Below are 24,333 nucleotides of genomic sequence, written 5' to 3' on the forward strand. Positions count from 1 at the left end.
CCTGTGTTTAGAGATTAAAACTCAACTGGAGGAAAACTTGAAAAACATATCATCCTCTTGTGGTCGAAATTAGGATAACAATTACAAACACAATTTTCTTAAAACCTGAATTTAAAAAAATAAAAAATGACCTGCCAAAAGTTTTTTTTAACAGATTTGTTTTTCTTATTTGCCTTCTGTAATAAAATACCATTACACTCACTTTTTCAATAGTAACAGACATAGGGGAAAACACTAGGAATTCATACAAGTGCCCACAAATTCCAATGAGTGATCATTTCCTGCATTAGTGACATAAAAAGAGGCATATGGCATATGATAAAGTATCAAAATAAAGCTGCAAATGAATAAATAAATCTCTCAATCAATCCTCACATCCAAAAATCTATACAAATGTTACAAAAAGGCACATTATGATATGCATCACCAAACGTGGCTTCTTTTCACAACATGAAGAGTCCGGCTCACTGTGCCCTATAGAAGCTACAGAGACAGCAATTGATTTACGTTGCATCCCACTCTGTATAGCTGACTTTATGCTTTGTACAAAATTGTGACTAAAATATAGTTTTATAGTTTGGCATTGTGAGAAAAAAAAACTAATTTGATGGTATGTTTGCGGTGAATTTACTAGACCCTTAAATCCAGGCATCATCAGCCGTCTCTATAGTCTAACTACATTTTTGCCAACTACATTTTTGCAGGCTCCAAAAGGTATATTTTCTGTGCTTTACTTACAAAAGCTAAAGGTGTTAAGCGAACACACACACACCTTGAATGGGCACTGAACCTCACATGAATTCTGAATAGAAACATTAATGCTAAAATTTAATGTTTACTCTTTTTAAAGCATTTGCAAAGTTTTCTGATTAGCTTTCTTTAATTTGTTTTACTTATAATTACACACATTTTCAGAATTTTGCATTTGCTTGCACACACACTGGAACATATTCACAAAGACATATACAGTGGTATGAGAAAAGCACACACACAAACACACACAACCAAGACTGTCATTTTCAACCTCAAAACACATATGTCACGCTATTTATACACACACACACACACACACACACACACACACACACACACACACGTAACTCTGAACTGCGCAGCATATGAACAGCTTAACACTCACAGTATATATGCACACAGACACACACACTCCAATGATGCCAACAGGGGACTGGCGGGGAAACTATTTCTTTTTTTTAAAATTTAGAATCAAAATTCTTTCTCATAATATTACTGCAAATGTGCTGCTTTTTTTTTTTTTTATAATTTTAGAAAGAAATTGCTGAGAGGGGAAGGGTAAAAGTCTAGTCAAAGTCTGATGTCAAATCCATTTCAGTAATTAAATCTGAAAGAAATATCTTACAATTGACCTTTTCACATGTGATTTTATCCTGCTTTATTTGTATTTTTTTTTCTTTTTGTATTTTTTTTTCTTTTTTTCTGTCAATTTTAGATTCTTAAATAAATATTTCTTTCCTGCCTTCTGGGTTTTAATTCATTGTTCAGCATGTGTATGAACAACTGCCTGGGGCTGAAATCCATTCACCCAACAGGGGAGTGTTAAGAATAGTGTGTGTGACTTATTTGTTAAAACACACGTGCCAGCAAGCAGAAGCAGTGCTGAGTATGGACTTTAACACTCACATACCTTCAGGTTCCCTCTTGGCTGTAGTTTTAAAGAAATCACTAGAGGGTTTAAGACATGATTTTAGTATGATTTAGAGCATGACCAAGAAGGGACTTCCACAGTTTCCCATGTTGGCTCTTTGGTCCCCTGTTGGCGAGTGTGTAATGATGGCTAAGTCCAGTGTTCAATAAGTACGCAAGTGCACATACACATACACACACATGCACACGCACACACACACACCCTGCAGCAGTTAGTGATCCCTTGCTAGGATGTTGTGTTCTTGTGCTTCCTGCTGCTGCTGCTGCTGTTGACCAGTGTTTCTCCAGTGAACAGCTCAGGGGCCCGGTGCCCAGAGGACAACAGTTCGATCTGCAGAGGAGGAGAGGAAGGTCTGGTCATGCGGATGCCACCTACACTGGATCACCTTGTCCCAGTGCTCCCCTGCCACCGTCTGAGGGAGGGGCTTTGTTAGGTCACCTGGGGTCAGAGGAAAGAAAGGTGTCACACAGGAGTGGCAAACAGTGGGATCAAGCGCCCAACGCTGACAGTGTGCTGCATTAATATGGTGGCCAAACGATCATATATATAAGTATGCCTTGCCTTGAAAGCAACATTTCTCATGACACCATAGTCTCTTGTACTGCAGGCACCATTTTAGTTAAGAATGCATTTATATTTGTACTTTGAGAAGGCCATTTTCGTAAAACATTAAATAACAGGCATTAGGTAACGTTTAATCTTTTCAAATTGAATTTTACGATCAAAAATGAACTCAAATGATTAATTTTTTTTAAAACACTTGGTATACAGTATTTGTATTTTGCTACACTGTATTAGCAAAATACTGTATACAATATGTATTTTGTTGCTTTCTCTAGTCTGCAGGCGATCATACCTTGAAGGTCACTGATTATGATTTTATTGTCATAAGAGCCGGTGAGGAGATGATGGGCTCCAGGTGAGAAGCGCACTGAGCGGATGTCACTGCTGTGAGGGCGGTATGTCTGGACTATGCGGCCTCCTTTGATGTCATACAACATGCAGGTACTGTCCTCCTGACCAGTGGCGAGCAGGCGGCCGCTGGGATCAACTGCAACCGAAGCAACTGCACTTCCTGTGTAAAACAGAGTGGTGGTAAGTAAGAATATTGCTGCAGCCTGCAACTGCCTACTCTTTGTTTTTTCTTTACTTAGATTTATACTAAAAGCACGGAACTTGGAATTTGTTTTATTCATTGAGAGCCCAGTGCTGCTTTTTTTTTTTTTTTATCTATGGGACAATAACTTAGAACAGCTGAACCTGAACAGATTTTAAATAAGACATTTCAGATCATTCTGTGTTCCAGAAATCTTCACAAAGCTTGAGTGCCTTCTTGTGGATTAACTGTGATACCACACTAACCTGTAACAATGTGGTATGGTATAAGTCATTTGCAGCCAAGCAAAAGATCAGTCTTAATGAAAATCATGATGCAACTCACCTGAGCCGTGCAGAGTTGTGCCAACCACCCTGACACAGCTTGGGACCCGCAGGTCCCAGAACCGGACTGTTTTGTCCTGGGATCCGGAGGCAATCATCCATCCTCCCCAGGTATACAGAGTCAGAATGTGACCTGTTCAACCAAAATGGTGACATCTTAATTACTTTCCATGGTATATCTTTATGTTGTCATACTTAGTTTTTAATTTTATTTATTTATTTATTTTACAAGCCCTGCTTGATGCAGTTATAGCTATTTTGTGGTACTGTACCTAAGACTTAATTTGTTTCTCATTGGGAAAAAAATGATCTATGTAGATAATCAAACTTGTATGCAAACTGATTTCAAAATCCTAGATTTCCTTAACACTGTTCCTTTCATAATTGCAGAGAAGAACTTTGGTTAATGTACCAGTGTGTCCACTGAGGGCGTGAAGGCCCTGTCCTCTCTGACAGTCTGTTGTGTAGATGTTGCAGTCTCCAGCCCCAGCACTGATCAAGATGGATCCTCCACTCTCAGGACCCTCCATGAAGGCCAGGTCCCTGATGGTACCATCATGCATGCTGAACTCCAGGTCTGGGCCTGAATCACAAGTGTACAAACCATTACCTAAATATCAGGTAAAAAAATAAATGCCTTCTCTTAATTATTCTTCTTGAAAGGCTATTTTACTTGTTCCACATTTTATTAAGCACAGTTAACTTTTTCCAAATCACTTTGACCACAACAGATGCAACTTGACCCTTTTATAGGTAGGGAAATGCTCATAGGTAGGTCAGTGATCATTTAAAAATAGGTCTGTACTGTTCAGGTCAAGCATCTGTGAAAATGAACATTACTTATCAACTACACACTAAAACACATAAAATATTACCTGTGGCATTGCAGCTGTCTGCATTGAAAGGCAGGACTTTCACAAATTTATCATTGGAGCCAGTAGCCAAAAGTTGTCCACAGTGGCTCCAGGCTACACAGTAGATTGAGCCCTTGTGGTGTTTGTTTCTCCTGAAGCGCACCGCTGGCTGCTTCACCGCACTAGAACCACTGAAAAAGCAACCAAATACAAGACAGACTGAGAAATGTGTGGGAAGGTTTGAATTTGAAAATGAATTTAAGCTGCGAGCAGTGATGAAAGGACCCCCTGTATGTCAGGGTAGTGGTGAACTCTGGCTAAAGCGGTAGATTATTTCTGTGAGAGTCAGATAATGCATGCAGAGAGTTTGGAGCCTGGAGTGAGATATTTCACATGATGTAGTACTTCCAGTGCCCACTAGATGGAACTGGAGGGTACAATAATTCCACATAATCTTGGTGTACATCATTTGCAGACCAAACCATGAAAATTTTATGTTAATTAATTAATTAATATCAAAACAAAAAAATTGGAATATTGACTTTGAACCTCAGCCAGGGGAAGGTAAGTTTTACAGGCAGCTTCCCAGAGAAGAGTCTGCAGAGCAACCTAAAACAGTGTTGAAATGGCTGAAGGTTTAGCTCAGTTGATTAGAGTGCTTGTCTGTAGACTGTGAGATCAATGGTTTGAACGCATCTGCCGATACTGGTTTTACCTGTTTCGGGACAACTTCACCTGATTTATCGGCCAAAGCGATATATCACTCAGCTTTACATGCCTTAATTTGTTCTGCAATAACACAGTCTGTGTCTAAATTGTATGAATCTACAGCCAAGTTATATTTTATGGCATAAATAAAACAAAATATCGGCTGATATATCTGTCTACTGATATAAGGGTCATATGGTGTTGAAACGGAAAATTCAGTATTGGCAGTGACGTCTGTCTAAAATTGACAGACGTCACTGCCAATACTGTACTCTATATGACCCTTATATTAGCAAAGCAGACAGATATTAGCCGAGACTTTATTTACAGAGTTACAAAGTGCTTTACAATACCAAACTGTACAATATCATCTTAAATCTTACATATATAATATCATCTTTAATCTTAAAATATATATATATCTTTGTCAATATCTTTTTTTCTGACTTTACTTAGTGAATTTTCCCTGCCAAGAATTTCATTTTCAGCCTGACTCATATATCACTTGAATTTTCAACACACCATAGAAACTGAATTTTCTGTTCCCAGTAAGATTTGATCTCACAACCTTAAGGTCATACAGCAAACGTCAAACGTCATACTTTACGGCTTTCTCGGAGCTAATCCTCCTGGCACTTCCTCTGTTTTTGAAGTTCTGTCTAAACTTGACAGATGTCACTGCCGATACTGATTTTTTTGTTTCCTGACCATATGACCCTTACATTATCAGAGCAGACAGATTTTAGTCATGATTTTATTTACAGAGTTACAAAGTGCTTTACAATACCACACTATACAATATCATCTTAAGTCTTACATCTTTAATATCATCTTTATTCTTAAAATATATATCACTTTGTCAAAAAGACAAGCCAAACACTTCACCTGATTTATCTGCCAAAAGAATATACAATAAATAGCTGAGTGATGTATTGTTTTAACAGATATATCAGATGAAGTAATTGGGTAGTCTTAAGGACAAAACTATATATATTTTAAGATAATATTTTGCCGACTTAATTTAGTGAGTTTTCCCTGCCAAGAACTTCATTCTCGGCCTGACTCATATATTTGTAGAATTTTTGACAATGCAGAAACTGAATTTTGTGTTCCCAGTAAGATTTGATCACATGACCTTCTGGTCATAAAGCAAGCACCTTAACTCTCAGAGCTAATCCTCCTGGCACTTTCTGTATCATTGAAGTTTGGTTTGGCCAGTGAAGTCTGTCTAAAATTTCAGATTTCACTGCCAAAACTGAATTTTCTGTTTCCTGAAAATTCAGTATTGGCAGTGACTGTTCATGTATTCTCTTGTACACAAATAACTTATTATCTTGTAAGAATATTTGTAGGTACCTGTTAATGCTCCTACCTGGTAGGCAGTGTTTCTGGATAGCCACAGACTCTCAGGGTTTTTGAGTTGGAGCCCACAGCATAGAGCGCTCCAGAGGGATGGAAGGCCACTGCACGCACCGCCTGAGTGTCCTCCAGCTGGTTCACTTTAACAAACTGTGCTTTGGACTTTCCCGGCTGTAAAGGTCAGAAAAAGTCTTTTGAAAAATGATCTACATGTACAACTACATTGATTTTTAAATCACAACTAACTGTCCAACTTTAGTGGATCATAACATTTAAGGTATTATTTTATTCTGCAGATGCTCCAGTTCAAAATGTGACTAAACTTTGGTAGAGATCCTAGTTTTTGAGACACAATAAAGGACAAAAACTGGTCCACAATAGACAGGCTTGTTTTATACAATTTCTACTAAGTCAATAAAATAGGTATTGCCAAAATTGTGTATCACAGCAACCACAAGAGGTTGTTGAGCAGTCATAAATGTGCATAAACACTATAAGGCTGATGGGCTTATGCCTGTCGGGAATGACAAATGTGTAGATATATAGCATATATAAACATTCAGGACACAATAAAGCTACTAATACTAAAGTTTTCTGTACCTCGTGTGAGTTCCGTGACGCAGAGCAGCCAGAATCCTCTTGGACTGAGGGGCAGAAACCTCTGATTCTCTCAGCACTACTAAAAAAAACACATAAACACCTTCAGCTTAATTAATTCTATGTAATTTAGTATAATTTGTTTTGGACATTTTTATTGTTTCACACCATAAAGATCAGCATTTTGAAATACTGCAGAGAAACACAGGGATACATGTTCCCTAATTACTGATTAATAATAAATCAAAATGGAATGTAATCATTGCTTGAGGATAACTAGTTGTTTTTTTTAAGTTGATTTTTGAGGCTTTTCTTGCCTTTATTATAGTGCAGAGAGTGATAGGAAAGGGGGAGAATGGGCATGACACTCAGCAAAGGGCCGCAAGGTGGAATCTAATCCGGGCCGCTGCAAAGGACTCAGTCTACATGGGGCAGACACTCCAGCTTGAGGATAACTAGTCAACATCAAATTACCTTGCATGATGTTGATCAAGTCAAAGCTTAAAAAAAACATATGACACTAGTTCTGGGTAGTTGATGTTGTGGTGATGACATGATCACACACTCTGCAGACTGTTACCTCTGACTGGCAGGAACTGGGGACTCGCTGAGGTAAGGCAAGCCTTGGCTCCCGGTCTTTAACGGGGTGCTGCTGACCCCTCCACCTGGCCTGTCCCTATGCGGCCCTGTGTCTGGGTTGTGGTGGGTGTTGGTTGTTCTGGGACTGGACGTGCTGGTGTTCCCTGGCAGTCCGTTCCACTGTGCCATCACCTCATCTCCTCTGTGGTCGATGCCCACATTCATCTCCTCCAACTTCTGAATCGATCTAGACAAAAACAAGATCTCTTTGTCTCAGCACAGGTCATACTGAGGTTGTGTTGCAGTCATTAAATCACTGATGTTGAATCTTATTATTACTTCCTCACCTACTGAGGAAGGTCTCGGTGAGGTTGTTTTGGGCTTCGTCCAGTGGCTTCACACCTCCCTCGAGCAGCATCTGCTGGTAAAGCTGTCTCTGCTGTTGCTTTTGTTCCAGATGCTGCTGCACTCGGAGACGCTGCCTGTAATACTCCTGGATGTGCTCTGTGGAGTCGGCACGCTGGACATACAGACATGCACACAGTGAGTGAAAAACACACTTGTTTTTGCAGAAGATATAAAAAACCCTGAAGCAATTTTTTAAACTAGATTTGTTTTACACCATATAGCCATTTAGCTTTGACCAACACTTTTTAATGCCTTTCAATTTTATCTGCAGCAACGCTTGGTAATGCTCATTGCTATTACACACACATGCAAGAGCAGACACACAATACACAAACTCTTCAAAAAGCCACGACCAACAACTCTTCAACTCTCAAGGCCTCATCCTCTATCATCTATCCCATAAAAAGTTTTCAAGGACCTCATCTTATCCAGCAGGTCTGCAGTATACTCCCCTTCACCTCTCTCTCTCTCTCTCTCTCTCTCTCTCTCTCTCTCTCTCCCACACACACACACACACACACACACACACACACACATACATGAACAATCCAATCGCAAGATACTTTGCTCCTCTGGATGGGACCTGGGATGCATAAAGATGAGTGATGATGGAAGCAGCGGGCCGTCTTGGGTGTGACCGCACATCAAACCAGATTATCTGCCTCCAGCATCCGTGACCTCCTCCCTCTTCACTGGGACAGGTGCCCCTTTGACAAGTATGGTAGAGAATCGGGGAAGGACTTATGGGGTGGTGTAGGTGTGCAAGACTAGGTGGTTCAGGAGGTTCAGGGGAAAAGTATTCTTAATCTCTTAAATCTGGATTAATAACTTTGGAGGAAAGACAGACTGAAAACCTAACTTTGACTCAAGTGACCAGACTAACAACCATGGCTATTTGTTTTTACAGTCTACACGAGTCATGAAACCATTCATCCAAAGCCACCAGAGGTCAGATGCTCCACTCCTCTATATCTGAAATGTCTTTATGCTTGCCATTGATCTAAAGTCTATACTACATACAACAAAAAAGGCACTGCCTGCAGTTTTTTATTACCTCATTTGTTTCTGTGCTGCAGGGTGGCCCACCATCTTTTCCCGGGGTCAGAGGTGTACGTGTGGTGTTGGGTCCATCCAGCCCATGTGGTTGCTTCCTATAACCAGGAAAGTATATGTGTTCATTCACAACAGCTTTTTTAAAAATCTGAATTAATTAAGACTACTGTACTATGATGTTTTTTGTGTGTTAATTTGAAATAACCCTCTATGTTACAAATTTGCCGGTAGGAAACATACCCATTTTTTACCTTTGACACTCACAGAATACATCCCCAGTTATGATGCAAAACTTTGACAAAGAGGTAAGACCATAAGAAACCTATAGCATTGTTTAAAGAGTTTCTTTTCAGACTTTCTCTCAAGGACCAGCTCAGCCTCTTTCAGTCTGGAAAAAACTTGATTCAGAAAAATATATGAGTAAAACTTAATTTCTAATAGTTTGATATACTTTATCTGCTAACATGTCCCAAAAACAGTTGAAAACCACATTAAAACACATAAAATAGCCTTCCATGTAAAGCCACAGCATAGAAAGATGCCAAAAGGGCCAAAAACGACATCATCTGGAATGTGGAAAAATTGAGCAAAAATGCAAGGCTATAGTATGGCAAAAATGTCAAAATGTGACATGTCCCAAAAACAGCAAAAAACCACATAAGAACACATAAAATAGGCTTCCAAGACACATCATAGCATAGAAAGTTGCAAAAACGGCCAAAAACACCATAATTTGCCATGTGGAAAAAAATGACAGAATATGCAAGGCTATAGTATGGCAAAAATGTCAAAATTTGACATGTCCCAAAAACAGCTGGAAACCAAATTAAAACACATAAAATAGACTTCCAAGACACGCCATAGCATAGAAAGTTGCAAAAACGTCCAAAAACACCATAATTTGCCATGTGGGAAAAAAATGGGCAAAGATGCAAGGCTATAGTATGGCAAAAATGTTAAAATTTGAGATGTCCCAAAAATAGCTGGAAACAACATTAAACCACTTAAAATATCCTTCCATGTAAAGCCACAACATAGAAAGATGCCAAAAGGGCCAAAAACGACATCATTTGGAATGTGGAAAAATTGAGCGAAAATGCAAGGCTATAGTATGGCAAAAATGTCAAAATGTGACATGTCCCAAAAACAGGTGAAAAACACATTAAAACACATGAAATAGCCTTCCAAGACATGTCATAGCATAGAAAGTTGCAAAAAGGACAAAAAAACACCATAACTTGGCATGTGGAAAAAAATGACAGAATGTGCAAGGCTATAGTATGGCAAAAATGTCAAAATTTGACATGTCCCAAAAACAGCTGGAAACCACATAAGAACAAATAAAATAGCCTTCCAAGACACATCCTAGCATAGAAAGTTGCAAAAATGGCCCAAAACACCATAATTTGGCATGTGGGAAAAAATGACAGAATATGCAAGGCTATAGTATGGCAAAAATGTCAAAATTTGACATGTCCCAAAAACAGCTGAAAACAAAATTAGAACACATAAAATAGCCTCCCAAAACACATCATAGCACAGAAAGTTGCAAAAATGGCCCAAAACACCAAAATTTGCCATGTGGAAAAAATGACCGAATATGCAAGGCTATAGTATGGCAAAAATGTCAAAATTTGACATGTCCCAAAAACAGCTGGAAATCAAATTAAAACACATAAAATAGCCTTCCAAGACACGCCATAGCATAGAAAGTTGCAAAAAGGGCAAAAACACCATAATTTGGAATGTGGAAAAAAATGACAGAATGTGCAAGGCTATAGTATGACAAAAATGGCAAAATTTGACATGTCCCAAAAACAGCTGGAAACCACATAAGAACACATAAAATAGGCTTCCAAGACACTTCATAGCATAGAAAGTTGCAAAACCGGCCCAAAACACCATAATTTGCCATGTGGAAAAAAATGACAGAATATGCAAGGCTATAGTATGGCAAAATGTCAAAATTTGACATGTCCCAAAACAGCTGAAAACAAAATTAGAACACATAAAACAGCCTCCCAAAACACATCATGGCACAGAAAGTTGCAAAATGGCCAAAAACACCATAATTTGGCATGTGGAAAAAATGACAGAATATGCAAGGCTATAGTATGGCAAAAATGTCAAACTGTGACATGTCCCAAAAACAGCTGGAAACCACATTAGAACACATAAAATAGCCTTGCAAGACACGTCATAGCATAGAAAGTTGCAAAATGGCCCAAAACACCATAATTTGCCATGTGGAAAAAAAAGGGCAAAGATGCAAGGCTATAGTATGGCAAAAATGTCAAAATGTGACATGTCCCAAAAACAGCTAAAAAACCACATAAGAACACATAGAATAGCCTTCCAAGACACATCATAGCATAGAAAGTTGCAAAAACGGCCAAAAACACCATAATTTGGCACGTGGAAAAAAATGACAGAATATGCAAGGCTATAGTATGGCAAAAATGTCAAAATTTGACATGTCCCAAAAACAGCTGAAAACCACATTAGAACACATAAAATAGCCTCCCAAAACACATCATAGCAGAGAAAGTTGCAAAAACGTCCAAAAACACCATAATTTGCCATGTGGGACAAAAATGGGCAAAGATGCAAGGCTATAGTATGGCAAAAATGTCAAAATGTGACATGTGTCAAAAACAGCTGGAAACCACATTAGAACACATAAAATAGCCTTCCAAGACACATCATAGCATAGAAAGTTGCAAAAACGGCCCAAAACACCATAATTTGGAATGTGGAAAAAAATGGGCGAAGAAGCAAGGCTATAGTATGGCAAAAATGTCAAAATTTGACATGTCCCAAAAACAGCTGGAAACAACATTAAACCACATAAAATATCCTTCCATGTAAAGCCACAGCATAGAAAGATGCCAAAAGGGCCAAAAACGACATCATTTGGAATGTGGAAAAATGGAGCGAAAATGCAAGGCTATAGTATGGCAAAAATGTCAAAATTTGACATGTCCCAAAAACAGCTGAAAACCACATTAGAACACATAAAATAGGCTCCCAAAACACATCATAGCATAGAAAGTTGCAATATTGGCCAAAAACACCATAATTTGGCATGTGGAAAAAATAACAGAATATGCAAGGCTATAGTATGGCAAAAATGTCAAAATTTGACATGTCCCAATAACAGCTGAAAACCACATTAGAACACATAAAATAGCCTCCCAAAACACATCATAGCACAGAAAGTTGCAAAAACGGCCGAAAACACCATAATTTGGCATGTAGAAAGAAAATGACAGAATATGCAAGGCTATAGTATGGCAAAAATGTCAAAATTTGACATGTCCCAAAAACAGCTGAAAACCACATAAGAACACGTAAAAAAGGCTTCCAAGACATGTCATAGCATAGAAAGTTGCAAAAACGGCCCAAAACACCATAATTTGCCATGTGGAAAAAATGACCGAATATGCAAGGCTATAGTATGGCAAAAATGTCAAAATTTCACATGTCCCAAAAACAGCTGGAAACCAAATTAAAACACATAAAATAGACTTCCAAGACACGCCATGGCATAGAAAGTTGTAAAAAGGGCAAAAAACACCATAATTTGCCATGTGGAAAAAATGACCGAATATGCAAGGCTATAGTATGGCAAAAATGTCAAAATTTGACATGTCCCAAAAACAGCTGAAAACCACATTAGAACACATAAAATACCCTCCCAAAACACATCATAGCACAGAAAGTTGCAAAAAAGATCCAAAACACCATAATTTGCCATGTGGAAAAAAAAAGGGCAAAGATGCAAGGCTATAGTATGGCAAAAATGTAAAAATGTGACATGTCCTAAAAACAGCTGAAAACCACATTAGAACACATAAAATAGCCCCCCAAAACACATCATGGCACAGAAAGATGCAAAAAGGGCAAAAAAAACATAATTTGGCATGTGGAAAAAAATGGGCGAAGAAGCAAGGCTATAGTATGGCAAAAATGTCAAAATTTCACATGTCCCAAAAACAGCTGGAAACAACATTAAACCACATAAAATATCCTTCCATGTAAAGCCACAGCATAGAAAGATGCCAAAAGGGCCAAAAACGACATAATTTGGAATGTGGAAAAATTGAGCAAAAATGCAAGGCTATAGTATGGCAAAAATGTCAAAATGTTACATGTGTCAAAAACAGCTGGAAACCACATTAGAACACATAAAAAAGCCTTCCAAGACACATCATAGCATAGAAAGTTGCAAAAACGGCCCAAAACACCATAATTTGGCATGTGGAAAAAAAATGACAGAATATGCAAGGCTATAGTATGGCAAAAATGTCAAAATTTCACATGTCCCAAAAACAGCTGGAAACCAAATTAAAACACATAAAATAGACTTCCAAGATACGCCATAGCATAGAAAGTTGTAAAAAGGGCAAAAAACACCATAATTTGGCATGTGGAAAAAATGACAGAATATGCAAGGCTATAGTATGGCAAAAATGTCAAAATTTGACATGTCCCAAAAACAGCTGAAAACCACATTAGAACACATAAAATACCCTCCCAAAACACATCATAGTACAGAAAATTGCAAAAAAGACCCAAAACACCATAATTTGCCATGTGGAAAAAATAACAGAATATGCAAGGCTATAGTATGGCAAAAATGTCAAAATGTGACATGTCCCAAAAACAGCTGAAAGCCACATTAGAACACAGAAAATAGCCCCCCAAAACACATCATAGCACAGAAAGATGCAAAAAGGGCAAAAAAAACATAATTTGGCATGTGGAAAAAAAAGGGCAAAGATGCAAGGCTATAGTATGGCAAAAATGTCAAAATTTGACATGTCCCAAAAACAGCTGGAAACAACATTAAACCACATAAAATATCCTTCCATGTAAAGCCACAGCATAGAAAGATGCCAAAAGGGCCAAAAACGACATCATTTGGAATGTGGAAAAATCGAGCGAAAATGCAAGGCTATAGTATGGCAAAAATGTCAAAATTTGACATGTCCCAAAAACAGCTGAAAACCACATTAGAACACATAAAATAGCCTCCCAAAACACATCATAGCAGAGAAAGTTGCAAAAACGTCCAAAAACACCATAATTTGCCATGTGGGACAAAAATGGGCAAAGATGCAAGGCTATAGTATGGCAAAAATGTCAAAATTTGACATGTCCCAAAAATAGCTGGAAACAACATTAAACCACTTAAAATATCCTTCCATGTAAAGCCACAACATAGAAAGATACCAAAAGGGCCAAAAATGACATCATTTGGAATGTGGACAAATTGAGCGAAAATGCAAGGCTATAGTATGGCAAAAATGTCAAAATGTGACATGTCCCAAAAACAGCTGAAAAACACATTAAAACACATGAAATAGCCTTCCAAGACACGTCATAGCATAGAAAGTTGCAAAAAGGACAAAAAACACCATAATTTGGCGTGTGGAAAAGAATGACAGAATGTGCAAGGCTAGTATGGCAAAAATGTCAAACTTTGACATGTCCCAAAAACAGCTGGAAACCACATAAGAACAAATAAAATAGCCTTCCAAGACACATCCTAGCATAGAAAGTTGCAAAAATGGCCCAAAACACCATAATTTGGCATGTGGGAAAAAATGACAGAATATGCAAGGCTATAGTATGGCAAAAATGTCAAAATTTGACATGTCCCAAAAACAGCTGAAAACAAAATTAGAACACATAAAATAGCCTCCCAAAACACATCATAGCACAGAAAGTTGCAAAAATGGCCCAAAACACCAAAATTTGCCATGTGGAAAAAATGACCGAATATGCAAGGCTATAGTATGGCAAAAATGTCAAAATTTGACATGTCCCAAAAACAGCTGGAAATCAAATTAAAACACATGAAATAGCCTTCCAAGACACGCCATAGCATAGAAAGTTGCAAAAAGGGCAAAAACACCATAATTTGGAATGTGGAAAAAAATGACAGAATGTGCAAGGCTACAGTATGGCAAAAATGTCAAAATTTGACATGTCCCAAAAACAGCTAAAAACCACATAAGAACACATAAAATAGGCTTCCAAGACACTTCATAGCATAGAAAGTTGCAAAAACGGCCCAAAACACCATAATTTGCCATGTGGAAAAAAATGACAGAATATGCAAGGCTATAGTATGGCAAAAATGTCAAAATTTGACATGTCCCAAAAACAGCTGAAAACAAAATTAGAACACATAAAACAGCCTCCCAAAACACATCATGGCACAGAAAGTTGCAAAAATGGCCAAAAACACCATAATTTGGCATGTGGAAAAAATGACAGAATATGCAAGGCTATAGTATGGCAAAAATGTCAAAATGTGACATGTCCCAAAAACAGCTGGAAACCACATTAGAACACATAAAATAGCCTTGCAAGACACGTCATAGCATAGAAAGTTGCAAAATGGCCCAAAACACCATAATTTGCCATGTGGAAAAAAAAGGGCAAAGATGCAAGGCTATAGTATGGCAAAAATGTCAAAATGTGACATGTCCCAAAAACAGCTAAAAACCACATAAGAACACATAAAATAGCCTTCCAAGACACGTCATAGCATAGAAAGTTGCAAAAACGGCCAAAAATACCATAATTTGGCACGTGGAAAAAAATGACAGAATATGCAAGGCTATAGTATGGCAAAAATGTCAAAATTTGACATGTCCCAAAAACAGCTGAAAACCACATTAGAACACATAAAATAGCCTCCCAAAACACATCATAGCAGAGAAAGTTGCAAAAACGTCCAAAAACACCATAATTTGCCATGTGGGACAAAAATGGGCAAAGATGCAAGGCTATAGTATGGCAAAAATGTCAAAATGTGACATGTGTCAAAAACAGCTGGAAACCACATTAGAACACATAAAATAGCCTTCCAAGACACATCATAGCATAGAAAGTTGCAAAAATGGCCCAAAACACCATAATTTGCCATGTGGAAAAATGGAGCGAAAATGCAAGGCTATAGTATGGCAAAAATGTCAAAATGTTACATGTGTCAAAAACAGCTGAAAACCACATTAGAAGACATAAAATAGCCTTCCAAGACACATCATAGCATAGAAAGTTGCAAAAACGGCCCAAAACACCATAATTTGGCATGTGGAAAGAAAATGACAGAATATGCAAGGCTATGGTATGGCAAAAATGTCAAAATTTGACATGTCCCAAAAACAGCTGGAAACCAAATTAAAACACATAAAATAGACTTCCAAGACACACCATAGCATAGAATGTTGCAAAAAGGGCAAAAAACACCATAATTTGGCATGTGGAAAAAATGACAGAATATGCAAGGCTATAGTATGGCAAAAATGTCAAAATTTGACATGTCCCAATAACAGCTGAAAACCACATTAGAACACATAAAATAGCCTCCCAAAACACATCATAGCACAGAAAGTTGCAAAAACGACCCAAAACACCATAATTTGCCATGTGGAAAAAAAAGGGCAAAGATGCAAGGCTATAGTATGGCAAAAATGTCAAAATGTGACATGTCCCAAAAACAGCTGAAAACTAAATTAGAACACATAACATAGCCTCCCAAACACATCATAGCAGAGAAAGTTGCAAAAAGGGCAAAAAACACCATCATTTGGCATGTGGAAAAAAATGCGCGAAGAAGCAAGGCTATAGTATGGCAAAAATGTCAAAATTTGACATGTCCCAAAAACAGCTGGAAACAACATTAAACCACATAAAATATCCTTCCATGTAAAGCCACAGCATAGAAAGATGCCAAAAGGGCCAAAAACACCATAATTTGGCATGTGGAAAAATTGAGCAAAAATGCAAGGCTATAGTATGGCAAAAATGTCAAAATGTGACATGTGTCAAAAACAGCTGGAAACCACATAAGAACACATAAAATAGCCTTCCAAGACACATCATAGCACAGAAAGTTGCAAAAACGGCCCAAAACACCATAATTTGGCATGTGGAAAAAAATGACAGAATATGCAAGGCTATAGTATGGCAAAAATGTCAAAATTTGACATGTCCCAAAAACAGCTGGAAACCAAATTAAAACACATAAAATAGACTTCCAAGACACACCATAGCATAGAAAGTTGCAAAAAGGGGCAAAAAACACCATAATTTGGCATGTGGAAAAAATGACAGAATATGCAAGGCTATAGTATGGCAAAAATGTCAAAATTTGACATTTCCCAATAACAGCTGAAAACCACATTAGAACACATAAAATAGCCTCCCAAAACACATCACAGCACAGAAAGTTGCAAAAACGACCCAAAACACCATAATTTGCCATGTGGAAAAAAAAGGGCAAAGATGCAAGGCTATAGTATGGCAAAAATGTCAAAATGTGACATGTCCCAAAAACAGCTGGAAACAACATTAAACCACATAAAATATCCTTCCATGTAAAGCCACAGCATAGAAAGATGCCAAAGGGGCCAAAAACGACATCATTTGGAATGTGGAAAAATTGAGCAAAAATGCAAGGCTATAGTATGGCAAAAATGTCAAAATGTTACATGTCCCAAAAACAGCTGGAAACCACATAAGAACATATAATATAGCCTTCCAAGACACATCATAGCATAGAAAGTTGCAAAAAGGGCCCAAAACACCATAATTTGCCATGTGGAAAAAATGACCGAATATGCAAGGCTATAGTATGGCAAAAATGTCAAAATGTGACATGTCCCAATAACAGCTGAAAACCACATTAGAACACATAAAATAGCCTCCCAAAACACATCATAGCATAGAAAGTTGCAAAAAGGGCAAAAAACACCATAATTTGCCATGTGGAAAAAAAAGGGCAAAGAAGCAAGGCTATAGTATGGCAAAAATGTCAAAATTTGACATGTCCCAAAAACAGCTGGAAACAACATTAAACTACATAAAATATCCTTCCATGTAAAGCCACAGCATAGAAAGATGCCAAAAGGGCCAGAAATGACATCATTCGGCATGTGGAAAAATGGAGCGAAAATGCAAGGCTATAGTATGGCAAAAATGTCAAAATGTGACATGTCCCAAAAACAGCTGGAAACCACATTAGAACACATAAAATAGCCTTCCAAGACACTTCATAGCATAGAAAGTTGCAAAAATGGCCCAAAACACCATAATTTGGCATGTGGAAAAAAATGACAGAATATGCAAGGCTATAGTATGGCAAAAATGTCATAATTTGACATGTCCCAAAAACAGCTGAAAACTTAATTAAAACACATAAAATAGGCTTCCAAGACACGCCATAGCATAGAAAGTTGCAAAAAGGGGCAAAAAACACCATAATTTGGCATGTGGAAAAAATGACAGAATATGCAAGGCTATAGTATGGCAAAAATGTCAAAATTTGACATTTCCCAATAACAGCTGAAAACCACATTAGAACACATAAAATAGCCTCCCAAAACACATCATAGCACAGAAAGTTGCAAAAACGACCCAAAACACCATAATTTGCCATGTGGAAAAAAAAGGGCAAAGATGCAAGGCTATAGTATGGCAAAAATGTCAAAATGTGACATGTCCCAAAAACAGCTGGAAACAACATTAAACCACATAAAATATCCTTCCATGTAAAGCCACAGCATAGAAAGATGCCAAAGGGGCCAAAAACGACATCATTTGGAATGTGGAAAAATTGAGCAAAAATGCAAGGCTATAGTATGGCAAAAATGTCAAAATGTTACATGTGTCAAAAACAGCTGGAAACCACATTAGAACACATAAAATAGCCTTCCAAGACACATCATAGCATAGAAAGTTGCAAAAATGGCCCAAAACACCATAATTTGGCATGTGGAAAAAAATGACAGAATATGCAAGGCTATAGTATGGCAAAAATGTCAAAATGTGACATGTCCCAATAACAGCTGAAAACCACATTAGAACACATAAAATAGCCTCCCAAAACACATCGTAGCACAGAAATTTGCAAAAACGGCCAAAAACACCATAATTTGGCATGTGGAAAAAGAAGGGCGAAGATGCAAGGCTATAGTATGGCAAAAAATGTCTTTAGGGAAATGTTGTCACCCTTGGTTGTCCCTGTATCTGAGACTTGTGGCAGTCAATTCAGTTTGAGTGTGACTGGGGATGGTGACATCATCGGGGAAACGCCACGTCATCGGGGATTCACCACATCATCGGGCATTGTCACTTGCATGTTCTGAGGGTTGCCTTCCACCTGCAGCTGGTTCCTCCTTTCCTCGCCTTCCTGTCAACCAATTGGGCACCGCCAGCTGTCCAGCCTTCCTCCCGTCGAAGAGTGTTTTCTCCAGTCATGTGTTTCCTGAAGACTATTTAAGTCAGCCGTGACTTTGCCAGTGGCGGCTGTGCTTACCCCTGAGCAGTTCGCTTCTGTGTTTTTCTGGCTTGGGCCATTGAAGTAAACATTTGGCTGTTAACTTGACTTATGAATTTCTTTTGTTTAGTGTTAATAAAGTTTGTCATGTGTGTGTTGCACGCATGTTGGAGCTGATTTATTCATTTAATTGCAACAACTAAACAATAAACAGCTTTCCTGCCTCTTAAAAACCACATAACTGTGTTGCTTCCTTTTGTCCCTAGACTTATACATGAGTGTCACAACATTTGACATGTCTGAAAAAAGCTGGAAATTGCCTAGTATATCCTGCAGTGGCACACCATTGTGTCACTGCAGGCTATAGTAAAATGCAAGGCTATAGTATGGAAAAAAATGTCAAAATTTGACTTTTCCTAAAAACAACTGAAAACCACATTAAAAGACATAAAATAGCTTTCTAAGACACACCATAGCATAGAAAGTCAAAAACACCATAATTTGGCATGTGGAAAAAAATGGGCAAAGATGCAAGGCTATAGTATGGCAAAAATGTCAAAATGTGACATGTCCCAAAAACAGCTGAAAACCACAGAAAACACATAAAATAGGTTTCCAAGACACGCTATAGCACAGAAAGTTGCAAAAACGGCCAAAAACACTATAATTTGGCATGTGGAAAAAAGTGGCCGAATATGCAAGGCTATAGTATGGCAAAAATGTCCAAATTTGACATGTCCCAAAAACAGCTGAAAACCACATAAGAACACATAATAATAGCACATAATAGCCTTCCAAGACACAACATAGCATAGAAAGTTGCAAAAAGGGCCAAAAACACCATAATTTGGCATGTGGCAAAAATGATCGAAAATGCAAGGCTATAGTATGGCAAAAATGTCAAAATTTGACATGTCCCAAAAACAACTGAAAACCACATAAGAACACATACAATAGGCTTCCAAGACACACCATAGCATAGAAAGTTGCAAAAACGGCCCAAAACACCATAATTTGCCATGTTAAAAAAAATACAGAATATGCAAGGCTATAGTATGCCAAATATGTCAAAATGTGACGTGTCTCAAAAACAACTGAAAACAACATAAGAACACATACAATAGGCTTCCAAGACACATCATAGCATAGAAAGTTGCAAAAACGGCCAAAAACACCATAATTTGGCATGTGGAAAAAAATGGGCAAAGATGCAAGGCTATAGTATGGCAAAAATGTCAAAATTTGACATGTCTCAAAAACAGCTGAAAACCACATTAGAACACATAAAATAGCCTCCCAAAACACGTTATAGCACAGAAAGTTGCAAAAACGACCCAAAACACCATAATTTGCCATGTGGAAAAAAAAGGGCAAAGATGCAAGGCTATAGTATGGCAAAAATGTCAAAATTTGACATGTCTCAAAAACAGCTGAAAACCACATTAGAACACATAAAATAGCCTCCCAAAACACGTTATAGCACAGAAAGTTGCAAAAACGACCAAAAACACCATAATTTGCCATGTGGAAAAAAAAGGGCAAAGAAGCAAGGCTATAGTATGGCAAAAATGTCAAAATTTGACATGTCCCAAAAACAGCTGGAAACCACATAAGAACACATAAAATAGCCTTCCAAGACACATCATAACATAGAAAGTTGCAAAAACGGCCAAAAACATCATAATTTGCCATATGGAAAAAAAATGACAGAATAGGCAAGGCTATAGTATGGCAAAAATGTCAAAATGTGACATGTCTCAAAAACAGCTGGAAACCACATGAAACAACATAAAATATCCTTCCATGTAAAGCCACAGCATAGAAAGATGCCAAAAGGGCCAAAAATGACATCATTCGGAATTTGGAAAAATGGAGCGAAAATGCAAGGCTATAGTACGGCAAAATGTCAAAATTTGACATGTCCCAAAAACGGCTGAAAACCACAGTAGAACACATTAAATAGCCTTCCAAAACACGTTATAGCACAGAAAGTTGCAAAAACGGCCAAAAACACCATAATTTGGCATGTGGAAAAAAATGGGCAAAGATGCAAGGCTATAGTATGGCAAAAATGTCAAAATTTGACATGTCTCAAAAACAGCTGAAAACCACATTAGAACACATAAAATAGCCTCCCAAAACACGTTATAGCACAGAAAGTTGCAAAAACGACCAAAAACACCATAATTTGCCATGTGGAAAAAAAAGGGCAAAGATGCAAGGCTATAGTATGGCAAAAATGTCAAAAGGTGAGATGTCCCAAAAAAAGCTAAAAACCACATAAGAACACATACAATAGGCTTCCAAGACACATCATAGCATAGAAAGTTGCAAAAACGGCCAAAAACTCCATAATTTGGCATGTGGAAAAAAATGACAGAATATGCAAGGCTATAGTATGGCAAAAATGTCAAAATGTGACATGTCTCAAAAACAGCTGGAAACCACATAAGAACACATAAAATAGCCTTCCAAGACACATCATAGCATAGAAAGTTGCAAAAACGGCCCAAAACACCATAATTTGCCATATGGAAAAAAATGGGCAAAGAAGCAAGGCTATAGTATGGCAAAAATATCAAAAATTGACATGTCCCAAAAACAGCTGGAAACAACATTAAACCACATAAAATATCCTTCCATGTAAAGCCACAGCATAGAAAGATACCAAAAGGGCCAAAAATGACATCATTTGGAATGTGGAAAAATTGAGCGAAAATGCAAGGCTATAGTATGGCAAAAATGTCATAATTTGACATGTCCCAAAAACAGCTGAAAACCACATTCAAACACATAAAATAGGCTCCCAAAGCACGTTATAGCACAGAAAGTTGCAAAAACGGCAAAAAAACACCATAATTTGGCATGTGGAAAAAAATGACAGAATATGCAAGGCTATAGTATGGCAAAAATGTTAAAATGTGACATGTCCCAAAAACAGCTGAAAACCACAGAAAAACACATAAAATAGGTTTCCAAGACACGCTATAGCACAGAAAGTTTCAAAAACGGCCAAAAACACTATAATTTGGCATGTGGAAAAAAGTGGCCGAATATGCAAGGCTATAGTATGGCAAAAATGTCCAAATTTGACATGTCCCAAAAACAGCTGAAAACCACATAAGAACACATAAAATAGCCTTCCAAGACACAACATAGCATAGAAAGTTGCAAAAAGGGCCAAAAACACCATAATTTGGCATGTGGCAAAAATGATCGAAAATGCAAGGCTATAGTATGGCAAAAATGTCAAAATTTGACATGTCCCAAAAACAACTGAAAACCACATAAGAACACATACAATAGGCTTCCAAGACACACCATAGCATAGAAAGTTGCAAAAACGGCCCAAAACACCATAATTTGCCATGTTAAAAAAAATACAGAATATGCAAGGCTATAGTATGCCAAATATGTCAAAATGTGACGTGTCTCAAAAACAACTGAAAACAACATAAGAACACATAAAATAGACTTCCAAGACACATCATAGCATAGAGAGTTGCAAAAACGGCCAAAAACACCATAATTTGGCATGTGGAAAAAAAAGGGCAAAGATGCAAGGCTATAGTATGGCAAAAATGTCAAAATTTGACATGTCTCAAAAACAGCTGAAAACCACATTAGAACACATAAAATAGCCTCCCAAAACACGTTATAGCACAGAAAGTTGCAAAAACGACCCAAAACACCATAATTTGCCATGTGGAAAAAAAAGGGCAAAGATGCAAGGCTATAGTATGGCAAAAATGTCAAAATGTGACATGTCTCAAAAACAGCTGGAAACCACATAAGAACACATAAAATAGCCTCCCAAAAGACGTTATAGCACAGAAAGTTGCAAAAACGACCAAAAACACCATAATTTGCCATGTGGAAAAAAAAGGGAAAAGATGCAAGGCTATAGTATGGCAAAAATGTCAAAATTTGACATGTCCCAAAAACAGCTGGAAACCACATAAGAACACATAAAATAGCCTTCCAAGACACATCATAACATAGAAAGTTGCAAAAACGGCAAAAAACATCACAATTTGCCATATGGAAAAAAATGACAGAATATGCAAGGCTATAGTATGGCAAAAATGTCAAAATGTGACATGTCTCAAAAACAGCTGAAAACCACATTAAACCACATAAAATATCCTTCCATGTAAAGCCACAGCATAGAAAGATGCCAAAAGGGCCAAAAAAGACATCATTTGGAATGTGGAAAAATGGAGCGAAAATGCAAGGCTATAGTATGGCAAAAATGTCATAATTTGACATGTCCCAAAAACAGCTGAAAACCACATTCAAACACATAAAATAGGCTCCCAAAGCACGTTATAGCACAGAAAGTTGCAAAAACGGCCAAAAACACCATAATTTGCCATGTGGAAAAAAAAGGGCAAAGATGCAAGGCTATAGTATGGCAAAAATGTCAAAATGTGAGATGTCCCAAAAAAAGCTAAAAAACACATAAGAACACATACAATAGGCTTCCAAGACACGTCATAGCATAGAAAGTTGCAAAAACGGCCAAAAACTCCATAATTTGGCATGTGGAAAAAAATGACAGAATATGCAAGGCTATAGTATGGCAAAAATGTCAAAATGTGACATGTCTCAAAAACAGCTGGAAACCACATAAGAACACATAAAATAGCCTTCCAAGACACATCATAGCATAGAAAGTTGCAAAAACGGCCCAAAACACCATAATTTGCCATATGGAAAAAAATGGGCAAAGAAGCAAGGCTATAGTATGGCAAAAATATCAAAATTTGACATGTCCCAAAAACAGCTGGAAACAACATTAAACCACATAAAATATCCTTCCATGTAAAGCCACAGCATAGAAAGATGCCAAAAGGGCCAAAAATGACATCATTTGGAATGTGGAAAAATTGAGCGAAAATGCAAGGCTATAGTATAGCAAAAATGTCCAAATTTGACATGTCCCAAAAACAGCTGAAAACCACATTAGAACACATAAAATAGCCTTCCAAGACACAACATAGCATAGAAAGTTGCAAAAAGGGCCAAAAACACCATAATTTGGCATGTGGCAAAAATGATCGAAAATGCAAGGCTATAGTATGGCAAAAATGTCAAAATTTGACATGTCCCAAAAACAACTGAAAACCACATAAGAACACATACAATAGGCTTCCAAGACACACCATAGCATAGAAAGTTGCAAAAACGGCCCAAAACACCATAATTTGCCATGTTAAAAAAAATACAGAATATGCAAGGCTATAGTATGCCAAATATGTCAAAATGTGACGTGTCTCAAAAACAACTGAAAACAACATAAGAACACATAAAATAGACTTCCAAGACACATCATAGCATAGAAAGTTGCAAAAACG

At 37.6% G+C, this 24,333-nt stretch overlaps 1 protein-coding gene across 3 annotated transcripts in view; it reads right to left on the bottom strand.

Annotated features, from left to right (window-relative positions):
• Positions 1–1,446: 1,446 nt before the first annotated feature.
• The window catches only part of LOC121941108 (WD repeat-containing protein 47-like), a 40,906-nt gene continuing 18,019 nt past the window's right edge, over positions 1,447–24,333 (bottom strand). For 2 of the 3 annotated variants that reach the window (XM_088077642.1, XM_088077643.1), the window contains exons 7-16: positions 8,684–8,780; positions 7,569–7,741; positions 7,223–7,468; positions 6,646–6,724; positions 6,059–6,216; positions 4,000–4,169; positions 3,537–3,707; positions 3,126–3,257; positions 2,541–2,759; positions 1,447–2,122 (exon numbers count right to left, since the gene is read on the bottom strand). In XM_088077642.1, coding sequence (XP_087933768.1) covers positions 1,980–2,122; positions 2,541–2,759; positions 3,126–3,257; positions 3,537–3,707; positions 4,000–4,169; positions 6,059–6,216; positions 6,646–6,724; positions 7,223–7,468; positions 7,569–7,741; positions 8,684–8,780 — 1,588 coding nt within the window. In that variant the 3' untranslated portion in view covers positions 1,447–1,979. The remainder of the gene's footprint in view (positions 2,123–2,540; positions 2,760–3,125; positions 3,258–3,536; positions 3,708–3,999; positions 4,170–6,058; positions 6,217–6,645; positions 6,725–7,222; positions 7,469–7,568; positions 7,742–8,683; positions 8,781–24,333) is intronic. The other variant, XM_042483828.2, reaches the window with a different exon arrangement.

Source organism: Plectropomus leopardus, chromosome 5, assembly GCF_026936395.1.
Source record: "Plectropomus leopardus strain MGB_pleo_1.0 chromosome 5, ASM2693639v1, whole genome shotgun sequence".
In the NCBI taxonomy this organism is placed as follows: domain Eukaryota; kingdom Metazoa; phylum Chordata; class Actinopteri; order Perciformes; family Serranidae; genus Plectropomus; species Plectropomus leopardus.